Source organism: Vipera ursinii (assembly GCF_947247035.1).
Source record: "Vipera ursinii genome assembly, chromosome: 2".
Classification (NCBI taxonomy): Eukaryota; Metazoa; Chordata; class Lepidosauria; order Squamata; family Viperidae; genus Vipera; species Vipera ursinii.
The window spans coordinates 68,067,158-68,090,686 of NC_139513.1; the positions used below are offsets into that span (position 1 = coordinate 68,067,158).

At 40.1% G+C, this 23,529-nt stretch overlaps 1 protein-coding gene across 1 annotated transcript; it reads right to left on the reverse strand.

Annotated features, from left to right (window-relative positions):
- Positions 1 to 288: 288 nt before the first annotated feature.
- On the reverse strand, positions 289 to 1,551 carry GPR62 (G protein-coupled receptor 62; the record flags this gene model as incomplete). Its single annotated transcript, XM_083352043.1, has 1 exon — positions 289 to 1,551. The coding sequence occupies one exon, from the start codon at positions 1,549 to 1,551 to the stop codon at positions 331 to 333; it is 1,221 nt and encodes a 406-aa protein (XP_083208169.1). The 3' UTR covers positions 289 to 330.
- Positions 1,552 to 23,529: the final 21,978 nt, after the last annotated feature.

Sequence of the window (23,529 nt, forward strand, 5' to 3'; positions counted from 1 at the left end):
CTCCCACACATATAATATTTTCTTGGAGTCTCCTGCAGGTATTGTTCAGGTGTCAGGTCTCTGCACACAGCTGTCATAGTGAGTTCAGTACAATTGCTTATTAGTACAACTGATACTTCTGAGTCATCACTTACACCCTTGCAAGCCACTGGAAAGAGAGAGGATGCTGACCACTCATGTAGTACCTTTCCATTTACACTTAAGAGAAAGCCATTGCTCAGCTGACAATCCTTCTCATAAGGAAAGCTTGTTCAGTATTTTCAGTGCAGAAGAAGATAAATGCAAAGCCAGAAGGGAAGAAATATGGAATTGAGAAAAACACAAAACACTTCAATTGGTTTCTTCTGGAATTTGTCCTGGGATTCTGAATCCCAAAGCAGTTTGGTCCAAAGTGTTCCTGGGGCTGGAATTAGTATAGCTGGAATGGTTCTCAAATGTGCAACTAGTCCTCTGAAGAAATTGAAGGAAATTCTCATGAGTGGAGCCTTCTGGGCTGGCGATACAAAAGTCCTGGTTCAGAGGCTTACTGAGGCAATGTCGTCCCATCTTGGCCAGCTCTTCCCTGATTTGACGGTTTAGCAATCCATAGAAGAAAGGGTTGATCGCAAAGGAAGAATAAGCGAGCCAGGTCACAACTATTTCAATAGAATCAGGAACTGTAGGGGCAGAGTGGAAGCAGCAGTGGAGGTGGAAGGAGAAAAAAGGAAGCCAGCAGCAGAAAAACTGGCCTACGATCAGCACCAAGGTCAGGGCTGCTTTATTCCCACCAAAAAAGCGTTCAGGAGACAGTCTTGGAGGCACGTTCCTGGTAGTGATGATGGTGACTTGACTGTGGATGGACTCTGACCTTTGTCTGGGTGCAGCTGTCCAAGATGGGACAGGAATATGCTGCAAGGATGCAATGCGGGCCACTTTGTAGATACTACCATATACTGCAAAGATAATTAAACTGGGCAATATGAAGCAGAGAAGGCTGAAGATGATCACAAAAATCTTCTTGTGGGCTCCGGGGCTCCAGTTAACAGTACATTTACTGGCACTGCTTGCACCATTGTCTTGGGGCCAGCCTACTAATGCTAGTGCAGCAACCAGCATAGACTTAATCCAAATGAAAACCACAACGGTTATGGCCAGCCCAGTCGTCATCTTAACTTCATATCTCATGGGATGAACGATGTAGTAGTATCGTTCAATGCTGATGACAGAGATGGTGAGAATGGAAGCGCTGATGAAACAAACATTCAAGAAGATGAGTGTTTGGCACTCAGCGATGCTGTACAAAATTCTGTTGAAGCATGTGGAACTGGAGATGATCCCCAGTGGCATGATGAAAATTGCTGACAACAGATCTACAAGGCAGAGATGGCAGACAAAGATGAACTTCCTCAGGAGAGGTGTTTTGAGAATAACAACCATAACTGCTGTGTTGGCAACCAAAGCAACGACACTCAGCATAACCATGAAGAAAACTCCAATGGCCTCCTGGAACTGGGACACTCCAAAAGCATCATGTCCATGAGTAGAGTTAATCCTAGTTCTGTTTACCATCATTCCGAGGAAGTCTATTTCTAGGCAGCTTGGCCTTTAACAAGAAACGTTGGGGGATGCCTAGGTTGCATGTCAATATGGCTGTGTCTTTTTCTGGTATCTTTCAATTCCTGTAGAAGAAATAAAAAAAGTTAACAAAATAATGAAATGGGATAAATTGAAATGGAATTTCATTGCCTTCGGTGAGATATGTTGATTGCATCACACAAAGGCTCCAGTAGGCTACAGACTGGGATGCTGTACAAACTGCTTTGAAGAAGAGGATGGAAATCACTGTACAGGTAAACAAATAAGATCTTGAAAGAGGACTTCAGCAATCCTTATCTAAACATCACCTAGCCAGGAACAGGTGAGGAAAAACTTCAAGGTTGCCCTACCTTCATTCTCTTTAGTATAAAAGGGGAGAATGAAAATCTTCGTCTGCTTTCAAGATTTTGTTATTATATTCTATATTAACCAAATTCTAATATTTCAAGCAGAGTCTGTTTCCTAACCTAGTTAGGAAAGTTAACCTAGTTAACTTGAAAGGCTGAACTACTTTTATAGTCTTGCTAAGAAAATCACACCTACCCATATGATAGAAAGGCTAGTTTTATACTACCATATTAGGTTGCAGGATGTATAGTGAGTAACTTATGTGACTTAACTTAATCATGTTAAATATGATTTATTTAGATTTTGCATCATAGCAAGTTGTGTTGGATGACCTCAGACATTAGAAAACAGTAAGCTCATGCTTACATAAACAGTTTTCCTTTCATAAGTTAGCTAACTGGAGGTGGTTAGAAAATGTGGATTTTAGATTTCTGTTAGGGTCCAACAATTTCCCTCTATTATTGAAGCACTAGACTATTTGTTATTCTGAATTACTACACCAGCTGTGACTTTCTCCTTCCAGCTCAATGATAATTGAGGCAGTTAAAACAGTTCCTTTCAGATACTTACTATGTGGTAAGACTCAAGCTGCTGAGAAGTCCTACTCACTGTGTTCAATAGTTTATTCTCAGGTTACTATTCGCTGTTCTCAGCCAGTTGTACATAGCTTGACATTCTGAACTAATATGGAAACCTGTACAGCAAATGTAACTCTATATTTTTATTTATAAGCCGTGTAATGTTTTATCTGATTTTAAAAACAAGCTTCAAGCTCAATGACTAAATAAGAAACCAGCCCGTAGGAAATATCTAATGAATTTCAAAATCCATCTGTAATTTTTTTCAAGAGTTCAAAGTTGAATTTCAGCTCTCTGTTCCTTCCCATAAGATTGCAACATAAAACACTATTAGTGGTAGGTAGCCCCTAAGCCTTATTTTTATAACAGTTCTGCTGTGACTACAAGAAAAATTCCAATTGATTTCCTAGGCACTTTATTTGTGTTTCACACAGTAGGTGTGACATAGCTGCAGTGAATAAGAAAGTTCATTTCAACCAAAGAAATTTCTGAAGCTCCATTGTACTACTAATTTTTAAATTGATTTTTTTAACTAGTGCCAAAAAACTGATCACATACATGCGTGAAACAGTCATAACACCATATTATTATGTGATAGCTTTAAAAACGATGGGAAGAAGCACTTGGCAATGTCAATGGCAGCAGTCAGAATGGTTTCTAAAATTCATTTTAAAAAACCTCTTTCCTTTGAACTATGACTTCCATTGTTACTCTGTGATGACCTGTGAGAGACTTGCCGCACCATCTATTGCTACCCACATCAAAATCTTGCCTTTTCTAAAATCAGAAATACTACTCCACTTGAGGTAGTGGCATTGTTCACTTTTTTGGGGGTGGGAGGAACCTAGATTTTGCATGGGGGTATTTGGTAGACATGTGCTAAAATGGAGGGAATGGGTCCTTAAGGTAGGGTTCTCCAACCTTGGCAACTTTAAGACTTGTGGACTTCAACTCCCAGAATTCCCCAGCCAGCACAGTTGAAGTCCACAAGTCTTAAAGTTGCTAAGGTTGGAGATCTCTCCCTTAAGACATGTCTGAAAATAGAAACTTCAGGTATGTTTAAAAGAGTACAAACTACCTTCTGTCCAAATAGCATGGCGCTAGAATAACACCCTGTGCCAGAGGGGTGCACCAGCTTCAAGTGGTTAGACTGGGCTGATCCCACTCCCAGGGATCAACAATCAGTACCCTTGATAAAGCTGCTGTATGCTATTGGCTACTTCAGGGGTGGGGGTAGGGATATTACATCATAACTGGAATAGTTAAGAAAGGCTCCAAGCTGTCTCAGGTATGGGTGGGGTCAAGATGAATGAGGACATGGCAGAAAGACGTCATTACCCAGGAAAGTCCAGGTTATAAATTGAATAAATAATGGTAAGCACAAGAAGGGAAATGAAAGTTCACGCTTTATTCTAATACTTTGGACTGAACTAATTCGTTGCTTCTAATGTCAAAAAGATATTTCATCCCAATTTTTACAAGCTCCCCCTTGAAAGCAAAGGAAGAGAAAGGAAAGAGTCTGCATTATGAAATCATTGCTTGCACCGGGATAGATGTTGTGCCAAGAATACTGCTTGCAGTTATTCGCTGCTGCTTTCATTTCCGTTAAGAGATCGGGAGGGAATTTCTTGATAAACCTTATCAAGTTCATTGGCAAGATACAGGCCACAATGGTTATTTCACACACTGCTATCTCCTGGAAATATATTGCTAATTAGTTGTCATGAGTTTTATCTCCAGGACTGAATATTTACTTGTTAGGTTTATTCTGCTTCTTTCCCCAGAGTTCAAGTAAGTATTCATAGCAAATTCCTACTTCAATTTTTCATTAAAACAATCAGCCTGTTAGATAAAAGATATTGACTGGTCCCAAATCACTTAATGAGCTTAATGAATAGAGGATTAAGTTAATCCTGTGTCTTCCCAATTTCCAAACAATCTTCATTTGTTTTCCTTCCTGCAGTTGTTCTACTTTTACTCTCATTCGTTCATTGTTTTTCTTTTTTCCAATTCCAGTTCGACTCTTGACATTAACCAAAAATTCTGCGTCCCATATTCAGAATCTCTCATCATCCTTGTATCTTTCAGTAACGCTCTCAATCTTCCATCCTAATAGTGATCATGCTTTTAGATTTACCTTCATGCATGGATGAACAGACTTAAATTTGTCATAGCTATGGGAATGTCTATTTTTTCTTTCTTTCATTTCATTTGTTAATTCATGCTCTTTCCCATTTAGTCGTCTTCTGTCCCAAGGCCAATCTTTCATGCACTATGTCAGATCATAGATATCTAGATATCTTCTTCTATCTTTGATCGATCAAGGCTTCTTCTTAACACTTTTTATTATGATAGGGAAGGTATGGACTAAGTTACAAGACAGTTATATCTATTTCTGCTCTAACAGTAAGGAATATCAGTATCAGTTTTGGCACATTTAAGTCAAAATAATTCAAGTTCCAAAAAGGCCAGTTTTATCTCAATCACGTTCAGTATTATTCTAGGCAAGTTAATAGTAGTTCCCTTGCAAGACTCAACAGCACTTTGGGCATGTAAAATTGACTGTTCTTTCAGCACCATCCCTTTGTGTCATCTTTTTGGTCCTTGGTAATAAAGTGTCAGGCTAGTTTAACAAGTAGAAAAAAAGCAGAAATCATTTTCTGTGTGTGGTGAGCGCAAAGGTACATGAAAAATGAATAGAATTGCAAAGGATATCATTGGAAGCTTAAAATAAGGAGCAAACCAAAAATATCCTTGAAAAAGGCAGGAGCAAACCATTTCCATATTGCTGCCAAACTCTCTTCATTGAGGCATCCATTAAGTCAAACACTCTGTTCAATATTTGATTGACTTATATCCCCTGACATTCTGACAGGTATTAACACACTGACACCACTATGGAACTATTCCAGAGATTTGTTTCCTACCACCAGGGTGGTCACTACCCTTGACCCTTATAACATATGTTAAACTATTAGTACCACACACATCTGACTCTTCCCTCCTTTGGATGTTTGCTTTTTGACAATAGAGGGAATTGGATATTAAAGAATGACTGAGTCGTCATTAGAACGTCTGTTCTGAAGCAACTGCTCCACATCACTTCAAAACATTGTTAATCCTGATTTTTCACTCTATTATACCTGGTATTCTCCTGACAATTAATTTTTTGAGAGCCTAATTGTTTCCTTTACAATAGCCTTCTTGGAGGTTTTCACTTGTGATGTAAAGGAGTATTAAACTTTAGACTAGGTCTCACCATTGAGTTGCTCCCATTGAAACGACACTATTAAGAAAATGCTGAAGATCTAGAGGCTGGGACTTGGGGAGGCAGCATATTCATCATATTCTGAAGAGGCAATCCATGTTAAGTTTTCATTTTAAACTTAAATAAAAAAGCAACTTGCCTTTTTAGTGGCAAATGAACTGCACTGGAAACTCGCTTCAATTATATTCATATTTCTTCTGAATACCTTCCTGCACTGCCTGACCCTATCTACCTATCTACTTTTTTTTGCCAATGAACAACCGTGGAAGATAGTTAAGACAACTTAGGCTGAGTTCAGAAACACTGTATCTGTATCTATGGCAGCCGTAAGGCAAAGGTTCCCCACAAATCCAGAGATCCACAATAGCCTTAAGTTTAAAACACCCCAAAAGGAAGAAAAGGAAACAACTCTTCACTAAGGATGTAAAAGAGAGGGGGGAAAACTGAAGGTCTGAAACAAAGGATTATTTATTTTAGTTTTTGCAAAGAAAATAGTTCCCTAATTTTATTTCCTGTTGTTGTGAAAGTAGACTCATAGGCCTATAACAGACTGCGGAGATCTTCTAGTCCAACCCCCTACACAAGGCAGAAGATCTTATAACATCTCAGTCAAATGGTTGTCCAGACTATTTTTGAAAATCTCCAGTGATGGAGCACCCACAACCCAAGCAGGCAAGTTATTCCACTGATTAATTGTTCTCACTATCAGAAAATTTCTTCTTATTTATAGGTTGGATCTCTCTTTAACAAGCTTTCGCCCATTAGTTCTTATCCTGCCCTTTGGTGCTTTGGAGAATAAGTTAGTCCCCTTCTTCTCTGTGACAGCCTCTTTATGTCCCCCTTAATCCTTCTCTTCAATAGGCTGGACATGCCCAGCTCCCTCATCATATGAATTAGCCTCCAGACCTTTTATCAACTTTGTTGTTCTTCTCTGCACATTTTCTAAGGTCTCAGCATATTTTTTGTATCATGGTTACCAGAACTGGATGCAGTACTCCAGGTGGGGCCTCACTAGTGCAGTGTAGTATTATTACATCTCATGATCTTGATGCTGTCCCTCTGTTGATGCAACTTGAGACTGCATTGGCTTTTTGGGCAGCAGCAGCACATTGCTGGCTCATACTCAAGTGGTAGCACCTCGATGTCTCTCACGGTTACTACCGTTGAGCCAGGTGCTGGCTATCTGTACCTATGCATTTGGTTTTTGTGTAGTATAGGTAAAGGTAAAGGTTCCCCGGCACATGCGTGCTAGTCGTTTCCGACTCTAGGGGCCGGTGCTCATCTCCGTTTCAAAGCCAAAGAGCCAGCGCTTGTCCGAGGACGTCTCCGTGGTCATGAGGCCGGCATGACTAGATGCCAAAGGCGCACGGAACGCTGTTACCTTCCCACTGTAGTGGTCCCTATTTTTTCTACTTGCATTTTTACGTGCTTTCGAACTGCTAGGTTGGCAGAAGCTGGGATGAGTAACAGGCGCTCACTCTGCTACACGGCACTTGGGATTCGACCCGCCAAACTGCCGACCTTCTGATCGACAAGCTCAGCGTCCTAACCCACTGAGCCACCGCGTCCCTTTTTTGTGTAGTATAGATCCTTTTAATACAGTTGTTCACTACGGTTGCTTTATAGCTGGGGTCTTCAAACTTGGCAATTTTAAGACTTGTGGACTTCAACTCCCAGAATTCCTCAGCCAGCCAAGTTTGAAGACCACTGCTTTAGAGTATGATTTGCCTTAAAACCTTCTTTTTAGATAATAGATTTGGTATATAAACATATAAGAATTATCCCCTCCTGTACTTTCCTAACACTATTTTTTTTTCTACTGGACTAACCAAACCCAAGCAATTTTTTCAAGACTCTCCTAGGATGAGATGAATTCTTTGCCACCACCTTCATTTTCATAGTTCTTGACACTCCTTTCAGTTCAAATTCTTCCTTTTTTTAACAGAGGTGAGTTCTAACAAAGACTCACTGGTGCCTTATACAAAACCACATTCATAAATACGTTTGTCTTTTCTGGGATTCAATAATCTAAAACATCCTACAATTAAAACAGGAAAATGTGAAAGATACCATTTTTTTGTTAAAGGTTTAAAAACCCATTTGAAATAAAAATGGGGTTTTCCCTTCATTAAAAAAAAGCTTCTAACAATCCCCATTACTTCCAACTCAAGGTGCTTCCAAACTGACAGCTTCATGTCAATCCAAGAGGAATTTGCAAACATTTTCTCTCTTTACATATTATTTGGGACCGGGGGGGGGGGAGGGGGGGGGCTGGAAGCAGCTAAGAAAACAGACCACAGGTTATCCTGGAAAACTTTGGGGTCTAAGTACATTCGCAGTTCTGCGAATAAAGTTGAGACACTTTACCATAGAAGCCTAATCTGGAAATACCACCAATTTTCAATCTACTTCCTTCCCAGAATGCCCCATTAAGAAGTGGCTTACCAAACTCCAGTTCACCATCAGCTTCTTTTGTGGTCAGCAGGAATGGCAGATTTAGTTTCCATCTGATCAGTGAGCTCTTCATAGCTGCCCGACGTGGCCTAGAATCACTTCAGCTTGACACCTGAGTGGTATTCAAAATCGCTGTCTCAAATGTTCATTTTCCATGGGCAGCACACTGGTGTTGTAACCAGCACCTTTAAGGGAGCAAGGACTGCTGTCCTACTGTTTGCAATGACCAGCTTTGTTTGTGAAATCAAGGTTCTTTCCTGCTGTAGGAGAAGCGGTTACACCTTGAAGACAGGTTGGTGAAGATGCATACCTCTGGGAAGGGGTTCCATACTCCCAATATTGTTAGATTTTCTACACCTGGAACAGGTCTGGATAGACTGGTTGCTGCTAAAACTCCTGCAGTAGCAGTTGCTGGTTGTTTCTTCACTGTGGATGGCACAGGCTGTCACATCTGGGCTCTGCGTGGCCTTTTAAAGCACTGTCTATCATTCACCGAGAGAAGTCTACTGGGTCCTAAGTACCTCCTACAGTGAAGCAAAATACAGGTTGCTTGATCCTGATTTTATAAGACGAGATGGAGTCTGAAGGCACAAGTTTCAGTTCTGCAGGCAAGATAAATTGAGTATGGATGTTCTATTAGGTAAAAAATGAATGAAAAAGTTGTAAATTATTTTCCTCATAGGGTGCTGGTGGTAGAAAAAGTAAATCAATGGTACTCTTTCTCAGCTCCCTAGGATCTTCACAGTATTACCAAATATTCTTAAAAAACACTGATTTGTATTGGCAGATAGGAAACTTGACATACATATCCATGTCCATCAATTTATTTCTTTTTCACAATTTTGAACCACCCATCTCCCTCAGACACATGCATTAAGTAACCGATAGCTTTTTCTTTCATTTATTATCCTGGATGACTTAGAATAGGACCAGAGAGCCTGTGCCTTCTTGAGATTTTGCTATTCAACTCACATCAGCCCCAATTAGCATGGCTAATGACTATGGAAATTGTAATGTTAGCAATCTGGAGTTCCCCAATTTGCTTACAGTAGTGCTGCCAGATAGGAGAAAATGTCTTGGGGGGGGGAAAATCACTCTCGGTCATAAGATCCATAGAAGTCTTTACCCATGGATATAAACCAATCAATAACTGTAACAGTGCTTGACAGGTGATGCAAACCAGTAACTCCCAGCCCAGATACATGCTACTAGTTGAATAAACCATTTCCTGGCTTCCTGACCTGTATTTTTATAGTTTGAATAGAATGAAGGCTACTGCTAAGCTTGTAAGCCGCCATGAGTCTTCGGAGAAGGGCGGGATATAAATGGAATTAAAATAAAAAAAATAAAAAATAAAAAAAGAGAGAGAAATGAGAAGCAGGCAAACTACAAAGCAAAGTCCTTGTCTCCAAGATTACCTCTAGGTCCAAGCTGGGGCTCATGCTGTTCCAGTAAATCAAAAGAAAAGGCATCTGCATCTCAATGCTTCTTCTGAAACTGCCCAAAAAGGACAAAGGCAAGAAGGGGATGTTAGGGATCATCCTGCAAGGTGAAGGACTTCATGCTTTCCAAGAGAATATATACACTGTATCAGCTATAGCAGGGGCTCATCAGCTCAAAAAGATTAGCCTAAACAGTATTTCTGGATTTCTATGGTCCACTGAGAATTAACCAACGATGTTTTAACTTAAGAATCATCCAATTAGTCATGAATGAAGAACACAGGACTTATGTTCCTCTATTCAGAGAAGGTAAAACCAAAACATTTTTGGGTCTGGGGTGGTGCTTTCCTACACTGCATTGCATGAGACAATCTGTTTGGAGACCTGTTGGATCAGATGATGAGGTCAGATGAATTAATATTACTATCCCAGAGTAGTCAACCAGATGCTTTAAGGAAGTTGAATGACCTGGGCATAAAAGCTACAATTATCTCCTATTGTGCCTTCCAGACATTGGTGTCCAGTTGGCTTCAGCCTCCAAATCGGGAGCTGTAGAAAGTCAGGATTACTAGGTGATACTGGGGAGGCATATGGAAGCCAAGACACATGGAAGCCAAGGTGAAACAGCAAATTCTGGAGCTCTCCTCCTCCTGGGCAGTGGACCAGCTATTCAAAGCATTTTGTCTTCCAATGCCTTACTTTGAGAAGTAGTTGCACCATTTTGATGCAGGTACCTTTCTTAATATCTCTGCCCCCGAATCCACAGAGCTCTTGGAGCATTGCCACTACTTTGCTGCAGTGGAAAAAAAATGCTGCCTGAAGTATAACAGCTTAGCCAATAAAGCAGGTACATCTTTCCTCTGAGGCAGTAGTTACTGCAAGCCCCAGGAACGTCCTTTCTTTCTTGGACGGTAGAGTCCTCCACCTAGTCCTTGTTCATTGCCCTGAGAAAAGGGGCCACTCCATTCTTGTGGTAGGACCTGCCTTAAAGATCAACTCATATATTTCTGTAATTTCCGGTTTAAAGCATCTCTGTTATTTATACAACTTGTGGCAGAAACTGAGCATTAATTCAGAGGCTTCTGTATCCATAGTCCAATGTAATGAACAACAAGGGAAGAACACAAATGGTACTTATTCTTCGTTAATCATGTGTACACTTCAGAGGAGAGTTATAACTCTCTCTGTATGATCCACAAATGGTGGCACTTTCAGCTAGGATGACGCAGGACCCAGACTGTGTACACATTGCTTTACCAAACACAATGCCTTTGGCAGTTTAAATGCAATTTCCTTGACCGTTTTGCCATTGATGATTTAGAGGTGAGTGAAACCTGGAAAACACTTTCATTTATCCAAAGAAGAGATAATAGAAAATAGAACCAGAATACCAAATGTCATAGACAAATAAGCTCTCTTTTGGTTGCTGTAAGACACAGGTGATCTGTTGTTGGTAACAAAACAGTTCTAGCTAGGAGCTTTGAATGGGGTTTATAGTGCTAGTTCTAATGAAGACCAAGTTCTCATATTGCAGTAAACCAAATTGTGGTTTTATTTTACTTTGGTTTATTTATTGTGTTGTATGAGACCAGCCACCCATGCTTTATGGTTTAGTGTGTGACTTAGTTTTTAAGATTTATTTAGGACCGGATCAGTCCCCAATGCAAATGCAGCTATCATTACTAAGCTATGGCTAATGACAATAGTATTCAACTTTTTATTCTTATATTGATCTTAGACAGCAGAAAAGCCTCACCAGGACTAGTAGACATTGATAATTCTTAATGAGTTTGTCTAAATCCTATTTAAAACGCTGTAGGTTAATAGCAATTGTCAGCAAATCAGTAGTATATTCCTTAGTTTACTTGGACAAATTGATATGTTTCATCACATATTCTTCCCCTTAGCCTTCTGCTAAAGTAAAATAAATATTGAATATATCTTGCAATTTTGCTGCAGTCTCCTATCAAGGGAAAAAATGTGTCTAAAAGACTTTTTCTACAATGGGCTAGTTTTCTCTTTGGGGTTTTTTGAGGTTTTCTGCTTTGATTGGGATTTTACTCTTAAACAAAAATAGAATTAAAGCCTTAAGTAAGTCTATTTATTTACTTAGGTTTAAAGAGATACAGCCAAACATGAGTTGAATCCTACAATAGTTGAAACAGGTTTTTTAAGAGAGATGATACTCTTAATATGATGAGTTAGTTATATTCAGTGCTTTTTTTGTAAAAAAAAAAAAAAAAGGTGCCGGAACTCACACATGTCATACAACCCACCTTGCCTACCCTACAAGGTTCCATCCGAAAAAGGTGCCGGAACTCCGTTCTGAGCGTTCTATGAGAAAAAAAGCCCTGGTTATATTGTACTAATTTTTTCTATTTGTATATAATTAGGTACATGATAACAACACTGCAAATCTGGGACACTGTGTCATGATCACAAAATAATTAAACATCCTTAGATTGTTTTCCAGTTTTTATTTATTTATTTTATTTTAATTCTATTTATATCCCGCCCTTCTCCGAAGACTCAGGGCGGCTTACAAGCTTAGCAGTAGCCTTCATTCTATGTATATGCCTGCTTATTAGGGCTTTCACACACACACCCAAGCGGCATTATTACAAAGTCAGCTTAATTGCCCCCAACAATCTGGGTCCTCATTTTACCTACCTCGGAAGGATGGAAGGCTGAGTCAACCTTGAGCCTGGTGGGATGGGAACCTGCACTAATTGCAGGCCGCTGGTGTTATTTAAGGAGGCATTAGCCTACTGCTCCACCAAGGCTGTTAAGCTGAATAGTGGCAGTTTTCATTGGAACCAAAAAATAAAAGCACCTATCCCAGAGCACTAATTCCAACAATCATAAGTGCATCTAGACAAATAGCAGCATAAAATCATAGGGATAGATTTGAATCGAAATACTTCTTTCAAAAAGTTAGGGGCTGATCACAGTTTATTTAGGAGCTGTGATTTTGAAAGAGATGATCTAAGTCTGGTTTTCAGCTGAATCACATCTTCTATGGTTGGGTTGGGGTTTTATTTTTGGTCAACTATAATTAAAACTGTTAAGCTGTGTCTTTTGCATTATCGGGTGGAGTGTGATCCTGCACAACCGAGTCCAAACAGAATGTTTCCATGCACACGAGCAGGTACAGGAATAAGCATAGGTACAGTATAATCAGTGGCTGCGTGATCAGGGCCACGATGAAACATAAAGATGATTCAATTAAAATGTACATAAGCTTGAATGAACACAACTGATATGATTACTCCCTGTGTCTTTAATAGTTTCCCTTTCAGTCAAATTAAAAATTACAATTGGCTGACAACTTTTGGAGAGGCTGTAAGAGCTGGATCCATGCCTGTGGCGGGGCCTTGGAAATCTGTGTACCTCTGACATGGATCTAATCTTGGTGGTCTCTTATCTGTTTTAATCCATTCTAGCTTTTAAACTCTCATCAACAAAAACCCAAAATAAAATTATCTATAGCAGCTATTTGCAGCACCCCAAATATTGATTCCCCTCTGGCTATTTCTAAAGCTTTCAATTTCCTTGTAACGCGAGGCAGTGATAAGCGTGGTCCTCAGATTGCTGGTGTTCACTGGCTCTGCCTTACCTCTCTTTGCTCTTATCACTTATTTGCATGTAAGAAGGTATGTTACTAGATTTTTATGTTTGTTTAATTAATTAAATGTTTGCACAGCACTTGGTGAAAAAGTGGTTCAAAGAAAACAGATGGCACTTGCTGCCTTGTTCCTTTCCAGGACCACTGATGACAAAGGGTTGAATCCTGGGGTTCAGATTGAAAGGCTCCTCTTATTACAGTACAGCTACCAGCTCACTGGACTATTTAGCAATTAGACTTAACAGTTTATTTTAGCATTTTTAAAAGATGTTTTACATGACCGAACATTTATTGCTGTCACTGAACACAGCACATCAACATGTATGATGTTTACAGAGGATAAAACCTTCACCTGGCCACCTTTTTGTCTGAGTAGTTTCCATCCAAGTCATAGTACCTTCTTTGGGCTGTCTTTAGCAGCTACGTCCCAATGAAAACAAAGAATATTTATTTAACAGAGAACATACAGGTGAAATTCGAAAAATTAGAATATCGTGCAAAAGTTCATTTATTTCAGTAATGCAACTTAAAAGGGGAAACTAATATATGAGATAGACTCATTACATGCAAAGCAAGATAGTTCAAGCCGTGATTTGTCATAATTGTGATGATTATGGCGTACAGCTCATGAAAACCCCAAATCCACAATCTCAGAAAATTAGAATATTACATGCAATCAATAAAACAAGGAGTGTACATAGAACAATATCGGACCTCTGAAAAGCATAAGCATGCATATGTACTCAGTACTTGGTTTGGGCCCCTTTTGCAGCAATTACTGCCTCAATGCGGCGTGGCATGGAAGCTATCAGCCTGTGGCACTGCTGAGGTGTTATGGAAGACCAGGATGCTTCAATAGCGGCCTTCAGCTCTTCTGCATTGTTCGGTCTCATGTCTCTCATCTTTCTCTTGGCAATGCCCCATAGATTCTCTATGGGGTTCAGGTCAGACCAGTTTGCTGGCCAATCAAGCACAGTAAAATCCCACAGTCATTGAACCAGGTTTTGTTGCTTTTGGCAGTGTGGGCAGGTGCCAAGTCCTGCTGGAAAATGAAGTCAGCATCCCCATAAAGCTCGTCTGCAGAAGGAAGCATGAAGTGCTCCAAAATCTTCTGGTAGATGGCTGTGTTGACCCTGGACTTAAGGAAGCACAGTGGACCAACACCAGCAGATGACATGGCTCCCCAAATCAACACAGACTGTGGAAACTTCACACTGGACTTCAAACATCTTGCAGTGTGTGCCTCTCCATTCTTCCTCCAGACTCTGGGTCCTTGGTTTCCAAATGAGATGCAAAAGTTGCTCTCATCAGAAAAGAGGACTTTGGACCACTGAGCAACAGACCAGGTCTGTTTTTCTTTAGCCCAGGTAAGACGCTTCTGACATTGTTTGTTGTTCAGGAGTGGCTTGACAAGAGGAATACAACATTTGAAGCCCATGTCCAGGATCCGTCTGTGTGTGGTGGCTCTTGATGCACTGACTCCAGCCTCAGTCCACTCCTTGTGAAAGTCCCCAACACTTTTGAATGGCCTTTTCCTGACAATCCTCTCCAGGCTGCGGTCATCCCTGCTGCTTGTGCACCTTTTTCTTCCACACTTTTCCCTTCCACATAACTTTCTATTAATGTGCTTTGATACGGCACTTTGGGAACATCCAACTTCTTTTGCAATTACCTTTTGAGGCTTTCCCTCCTTATGGAGGGTGTCAATGATTGTTTTCTGCACAACTGTCAGGTCAGCAGTCTTCCCCATGATTGTGATTCCTACTGAACCAGACTGAGAGACCATTTAAAGGCTCAGGAACCCTTTGCAGGTGTTATGGCTTAATTAGCTGATTAGAGTGGGACACTTTGAGCCTAGAATGTTGCACCTTTTCACAATATTCTAATTTTCTGAGATTGTGGATTTGGGGTTTTCATGAGCTGTACGCCATAATCATCACAATTATGACAAATCACAGCTTGAACTATCTGGCTTTGCATGTAATGAGTCTATCTCATATATTAGTTTCCCCTTTTAAGTTGCATTCTAATTTTTCGAGTTTCCCCTGTATATGAGGTTGAGTCAACTAAGTCCAAGGAAATATCTGTATTTGCTTGATGGTTCCACAACTGAACCAATTGAAAGGTAAGTTGTCATTTATTTGTAAATATAATGTGCTCCAAAGGAAATTGTAAATAATGGTGAAGCTCAGTTAGGAAAGCTGTGGCCACAGGTTCAATTCTTCCTCCATACACATCTCATTTAGGTCTTTGAAAGGAGAAGAGAAGTAAAACTGCAACTTCCTCCTTGAAGTATTTGATTACTGCAATTGCACATACTGAGAATTTGCTATTTGGTCATTTGCAGGCGCCAGGAATAGATCTGAAAGATTCTGGGCACTATAAGCAATACCCTGTATTACTGCTGAGCCTAACAACAAAGGGCTTTGCCCCTTCTCTTAACCATGGCTACAAAAATCTTTTTTTCTGCTTTGTCTGTGTACTGTTGCCTTCATCTTGACTTTGACTGATATCTGAAACAACTTTTAATTGTCCATTGTTCTACTGTTATTAAAGCAGCATTTTCACCTTAAGAAGCCAACAACCTGCTTCGGTTCAATCATGAGGGGCACTTCCTCAACCATTTTTGATGTGGTACCCTCAAATCATGTGTAGGATCAGCTTACTAACTATTGGCTGCTTTAAATGGAGGTAGACATTCTTGGGCAATGGTTCTCAACTCTTTAACAGATCTCAGAGCCAATTCTGATTCAGAGGCCTAGTTTTGATTGGGAGATCAACCTAGATAGCAATTAATTGGGTGTGGTAGTAGGGCTGTTTAGCCAATCAGGAGGCCTGGCCCTCAATCTGGAGCTTTCCCTACACCCTCTCCATAGTTTTAGCATTTTGAAGTGGCTCTTACTGACAGAAATGGGGAGGGGTGGTGGTTAAGGGATTATATAGGGCTGCCATAGGGAGAGCCAGTGCTGATTCCTGATTCACTGTGCAACTGTTCTTTCCTCCCAGTGCTAAATAGCTGTTGGTTGGGCTTCCTTTCAACTTGAATGTAGTGGTAAATCTTCATGTTCCACAGAAACCCAATTAACAGCTCACCAACAGTGGATCTGGGAGCTGCATAACCCTCTCCCTTGTTGCATCATGCAGCTCCTACACACACACACACATACACACACACACACACACACACACACACAGTATTACAGTATTTAAGATGTGTTTTATTGTTCTTTTTTATTGTACATTGCCCAGAGCCACCCTTGTGAAATGGCTGGCTATATAAATCTGATCGATCGATCGATAGATAACTAAATAAATAAAACCAGGAGTGCATTTTGACAGATGGCTAAACAAGTCCGTCTATCAAAACTCCCCTGCTCCCTTTCCCAGTCCCCCCACAAAGAAGTGTGATTAGTGGATGCTCTCCCACTGTCTAGAAACAATTAGTGAGAAGGAAAGGCAAAAACACCAGGCCAATCCACTAGTCCCCTTCCTCCACTTGCTCTTTATATCAAAGCTCAAGACAACACCATTTGCATGATTAACCAGAACAGACAGGACAAGGATGGTAGCAGTAAGAACAGCAAATTTATGCTGATTGTTTTCTTCCAGCTAAGCAGGGACTAGTGCAGGGGTCGGCAACCTCGGCTCTTTTATGACTCGTGGACTTCAACTCCCAGAATTCCTGAGCCAGCATAGCTGGCTCAGGAATTCTGGGAGTTGAAGTCCACGAGTCATAAAAGAGCCGAGGTTGCCGACCCCTGGACTAGTGGATAGTAGTTTAAATTTAAAATGAGGAAAGGAACTTGTTTTCCAACCCATTTATTTTATTGTTTTGTTCTGTTACTGAACCATTAAGCCAAAACAGGCAAACCAATATCATTACCATCACTTCCATTTTTTTGACTGTTTAAGAAAAGAGAACATATGCAATTGATAAATCAAAGAAAGATAGGCATTCTTAAGTTAGAGTTCTGAATTTGAAAATATGAATCATAGGCCTAAAAAACTAAACACGTTTAATGCAAAAGGAAACAAACTTCAAATTTGTGGGATCCATTTGGTTTATTAGATCTCTGTGACCCAGCAATCAGAGACAGAAAGCCAATTATACTGTAGAATAAGGGTAGTTCGGGAAGTGGAAACATACCGGTATATAGAATGAAGAAACTGGGTTTGTGGTCATATATCCTTCAAATCATAATCCAATAGTCAAAACAAGTCTCCTATTCCATTTCCTCCAACTCATAGATCAATTTTTAAATTGGCAGTAGAAAAAAATTCATATTGCAATTTATATGCATGTGAACAGCACATGCTATGAATGACATATGGAATTAAATAGCTGGATTTTCCTAAAGCAAACAAAGTAATGTTGTCTAGAAAGGACTTTTACCTCATTGTTCATTGCATGGAAACCTTGCCATTTAACATATAATGTCATTCAAAACTGTTATTTCCACTTATTTTGCTATTAAAATTCAGATTATTTTTTTAGCCAAAAATAAAAAATTGTAATCTAATATTAATTGGATCTATATATCTTGCTAGTCCATGGATTATTTTAACTGAGTTTTGTTGTTTAAGCTACAGTGGCTGGATTCACACTTCGCATTTTCATAAATTACAGTTTACAAACCACTGGTAGTTTGGGTTGGTTTCATATACTGTATCAAGGATAAGTCATATAAATCACATTTTCAGTTTGCATGAATCCAGCCATTTTATACCAAAACGTATTGGTAGAAGAAGAATGAGACTTGACACTCTTAAATTTGATATTGTATTTATTTTAGTGCTCTTGGAGACAATATTTTTTTTGCATTCCTATTAACTTTGTTTCTTCTAATTTTAGCAGTACTATTCTCTCTTTTTTAGTATATTGCATACACTGGCTGAAGAGGGCAATAATAAAAGCAAGACCACAGAAAGTCAATAAAGGCCCCAACTCATGAAGGTTTAACACCAACTACCTGCTAACTAAATCTTTGTAAAATATTTTACGTTTGATGGTGATATTACCATATCCATTCAAGTTATGTCTGTGGGCCAAGTCTCTCCACATCTTCCCATCTTGCACTACTTCTTTGAGCTTTTCTATGCTGGTGTCAGCTTTGATGATGTCCAGTCACCATGTTCTTTGATGGCCTGGTTTCCTTTTACCACTAACTCTTCCAAACATAATTGCTTTCTCCAGTGAATTACCCCGACATGGCCAAAGTGAGATGCAGTTTTGTGATTTTTGCCTTCCAGTGACATGTCTGGTGTTATGTGCTCCAGTACTTGCTTGTTAGTCACCTTTGCTCTCCAAGGAATACCATACAGCCGGAGCCTTCTCCAGCGCCGTAGGTCTTTACATTTTTTAAAGAAATTATTCAAAACAGAAACCCAACCTTTACATTGAGTGGATAGGATGCATTGCCATTGATTTCACCCAGTACATTTCCAATACAGAATCTGTATCCCTCTTCTGCCATTGTCGACACCCAAATTTGATCCCAAACATATTGTCACAAACTCTTATTGCATTAAGTATCCAGGAAGGAAACCTTATGAGGTTTATTGGCTAGTAGAACGCAAATACCAAACTCAGACTGTGATGAACATCTCCAGATACTGATTTTTCCCTGTTTTCTTGGGAAGTATGATCTTCCTCTGACATAGAATATTTACAAATGTTAACATTGCATACATTTCCAAGTTTCCTTGCAACCTTCAGAAAACGTCTTTATGTTTTCTCTTCCTTGCTTCCAAAAAAGAAGAAAATAATGTTTCTAATTCATCCTGTGTTTCTAGATCTTGTTCTTCCATTAGAGGAGCTGCTGCTTCTTTTTTCACTTCTGACTAGCATTTCATTCTGTCTAACCTAAGCAACCCTCAAATGCAATTTTGCTGGCATGCTATTTCCATTAGGTTTGCTCTGCTACATTGATCTGGCACAATGGAAGAGAGGTTTTTTTTGGGGGGAGAGACTGCTCAATATACTTTTTAATAATTTCAAAAGTCAATCTTCCTCTGCATTAAGTCTACCAGGAGGAATATTTTGCAAACCACTGGATACATGTATATAAATACATGTGGGAAAATGTATGCACTAGTATATCTATCTATCTATCTATCTATCTATCTATCTATCTATCTATCTATCTATCTATCTATCTATCTATCTATCTGCAAATGCTAAAAGGTTCTTTGTATCTTTGTAAAGGGGAAAAAAGGCTGATAACTCACAGAGCACTGGAAACCGTGATAATGACTCAGGGACTAACCAATTGTAAATAAACAGAGAACACAGATTGGCTGCAATTTCTCTATTGTAGTATGGAAAGACACTTTTTTGCAAAACCTCAGATTCATAAAAATCATAAACAAAAGATGGATATGTTTGAAATTTACAGTTGATGAAGATGATGTGGAGAAATTGCGAGTTGCATTTTAAAATAGAAATTATTATCATATGGAACGGCTGTGGAGTGGCAGTTCTCTATGATGCTGGTTTGTTTTGGTTTAGTAGCACACAGGTTTCACTGAGGGAACAATGGATGACAACAGACCCCTTGTTGGTAGATACAACTTTGTTGCAAAAGAACAAAGAACAAATTCTTCTTTGGCATGGTACCGATGAGGACAGCTAGTGAGACACTGTGCTAAATTTAGCTCTGACTTCTGTCACTTCCATGCTTGAATTGATAATAGTGCCTAATACACTAATGGATGAAACATAAGCCTCTCATGCAGTTTAGTTTCTCTCCTTTACGACTGCTTGAATGGTAGCATATAAAGATTATTAATGCTAATTCTTTTTGATGGGTGTGATGTGTATTTTTGCCTGTGAGGAGGTAGACACATCAAAGCTTTCTGGTGATGCTGCACAAGTCGTTGAAACCATTCTTTCATATGTAAATATATGTTTTCATTTTTAAACTTTAGTATTGCTGATTTAAATACAACTTCTGAATGAGATCTAGGTGAGCAACTGTCCATTAGATTAGGCCAGTGTTTCTCAATGGTAACTTTAGATGTGTGGACTTCAACTCCTAGAATTTCCCAGTTATGGCTGGCTGAAGAATTCTGGGAGTTGAAGTCCACATATCTTAAAATTGCTGAGACTGAGAAATATTGGATTAGGCAATATTATATTGAGCCCCATGCACGGAAGCCTGCAGGAGCGTGAAATCGTACTTCTTCAGATTCACCGAGGCTACCTGGCGCTCCAAAATACAGATCAGGTGTCCTGTGCAGGCAGTCTCAGTGAGTTAGCCAAGTTGAGCAGGGCACCCTCATCTCGCTCTGCCTCTGCTCTCACTGCTCTGCTTTTGGAGCACTGGGAGCAGGCAAAGAAACCACAGCATATAGGCTGGAGAGGAGACAGATTGCTTAATCACTGAGATCTTCAAAAGGTGAGTTTCCACAGGCCCAATGCCTGTGGAAACCCATCAGGATAGGATGGGGGGGGAAGCATGAGATATCTCAGTGGGTTGGGGGAGGCCTTGCATGGTCAGAAACAGGTGGCCTGTTCTGGCACTAGCCCCCCCCCCTGGTCTTCCCCACCCTGAGATACCTCATGTGCACTTAACGACCTGCGTGTTCAATTAACGAATGCATTGGGTAAAGCAGGGAGGGATCACATTCACATGATCCAATTAACAAATCCTTGGGTTACGAATGTAATTAGCAGGTTCTATTACATTTGTAATTTGAGGATTGCCTGTATCTACAAACTCCTCCTTCTATCAGCCCCATTAAGCAAGATCTTCCTTGGAGGCTAAGATTTCACACAGCAGTTCTTAACACCACTAGTCACACAAATAAAAATGGCCTTCTAGTGTAAAAAGGATTTCCCCCCTTTCTAGATAAGGAGAATACAGGGGTTAAATATCCTCTCTCTGTGTCTGCCAGCACCCCTCCCCCCATCTTCCAGAGTCTCCCTCAGTCTGCCCAAACTCATGCCCACTGCATTAAAGACACTATCTAACCATCTCATTATCTATCGTCCCCTTCTCTTGCCTTCGATCTTTCCCAACATCAGGATCTTTTCCAATGAGTCCTCTCTTCTCATTTGGTGGCCAAAATATTTCAGCTTCAGCTTCAAAATGTCTCCTTCCAAAAGACAGTCAGGGTTAATTTCCTTTAGGATTTAAATATGCACATACCTCAAACCTATTATTGTTACTTCTCCCTGTAGATACATGAAAGGTATAGTGATACTATGGAGATGGGAGTTTATATAGCTTTAGTAAGGTGGCTATGGTCTTCCCAGTGGCAACGTATGGCAGTGAAATTTGGACCATAAGAAAGGCTGAGCGCCAAAGAATTGAGGCCTTTGAACTATGGTGCTGGAGAAGACTCCTGCGAGTCCCTTGGACTGCAAGGCGATCAAACCGGTCAGTTCTAGAGGAGATCAACCCTGACTGCTCTTTAGAAGGCCAGATCCTGAAGCTGAAGCTCAAATACTTTGGCCACCTAATGAGAAGGAAGGACTCACTGGAGAAGAGCCTAATGCTGGGAAAGGTTGAGGGCAAGAGAAGAAGGGGATGACAGAGAATGAGGTGGCTGGATGGAGTCACTGAAGCTGTAGGCATGAGCTTAAATGGACTCCAGAAGACGGTAGAAGACAGGAAGGCCTGGAGGAACATTGTCCATGGTGTCGCGATGGGTCGGACACAACTTTACAGCTAACAACAACAAGGTGGCATGGCCATTAGAGTTTATAATTTTTCCTCTCTGTACATATTTTATGTATATAGAGTAAGGAGAAATTGTAAACTCTAATGGCCATGCCACCTTACTAAAGCTATATAAACTCCCATCTCCATAGTATCACTACCTTTCATGTACCTACAGGCCATGCCACCTTACTAAAGCTATATAAACTCCCATCTCCATAGTATCACTACCTTTCATGTACCTACAGGCCATGCCACCTTACTAAAGCTAAGAGCGTGCCTTACTAATTTTTCTCCTACTATTATCTTGTATTTCCTGTTAGCAGAACTAAAAGAAGAGACAAACTGTAGAAAACAAGATAGCTTTTTCAGTCTGGTACTTTCAACTCTCAAACTATGCACCACTATCTCTAATTGTGGCCATGATGTCTGGGAATTCTGGGAGCGGCAATCCCAACATATCAGCAGGAGGGAACATTGCACAAGGCTGACGAACAACAAATAGGATCAGGCACCCCTCTAGTGCCTATTACTCTCACACTCCTGAACCACAAGTAAAGCTTGCTTGAGAGAAGATTGGGTAACAAACCTAGATGATTTTTCAAGAAATATATGGAAGAACAAATGGATAATTTAAAAAAAAACACACCTCCATGTGATTTCTCCAAACAGAAATAGTCTGTTCTCCATTCCATTCACACATTGGCGAGAACAGTGATGGCTTTATTCAGGGATTGAAAATAGAAAGCAACATGCAGGAGTGTCTCAATCAGCATAGAGCTGGGAGGGACCTTGGAGATCTTCTAGAACAACTCCTACTCAAGCAGGTGACCCTATACCATTTCAGATAGGTGGCTGACTAGTCTTTTCTTAAAAACCTCCAGCAATGAAGCATCCACAATGTCTGAAGGCAAGCTATTCCACTGGTTAATTGTCCAGTTAGGAAGTTTCTACTTAATTCCAGGTTGCTTCTCTCCTTGATTAGTTTACATCTATTGTTTCTTATCTTGCCTTTTGCTGCTTTGGAAAATAAATTGACTCTCTTTTCTTTGTGGCAGCCCTTCAAGTACTGGAGTACTGCTATTATGTCACACCAGTCCTTTTTTTTTCTCTAGACTGGCCATACCCAATTCTTGCAACTGTTCATTATATGTTTTTGTCTCCAGGCCCTTAATCATCTTAGTTGCTCTTCTTTGCACTTTTTCCCAAAGTCTCAACATCTTTTTTGTAATGTGGTGATCAAAACTGGATGCAGTATCCCAGGTGTGGTTTTACTAAAGCTTTACAAAGCAGTACTACTTCACATGATTTTGATTCTATGCCTCTGTTTATACAACCAAGAATTGTATTAGCTTTTTTGGTTGCTGCTGTACGCTGCCGGCTCATATTTACGTGATCGTCCACTCTAACTCCAAGGCCCTCTCATAGTTACTGTTTTTGAGCCAGGTTTCCCCTAATCTGTACTTGTACTTTTGGTTTTTCCTGCCTATGTGTAAAACCTTGCTTTTTTCCACATTAAATTTCATGGTCAAGGGCCCATTGTTCAAGTATGTTAAGATCCTTTGGGATCCTGAGC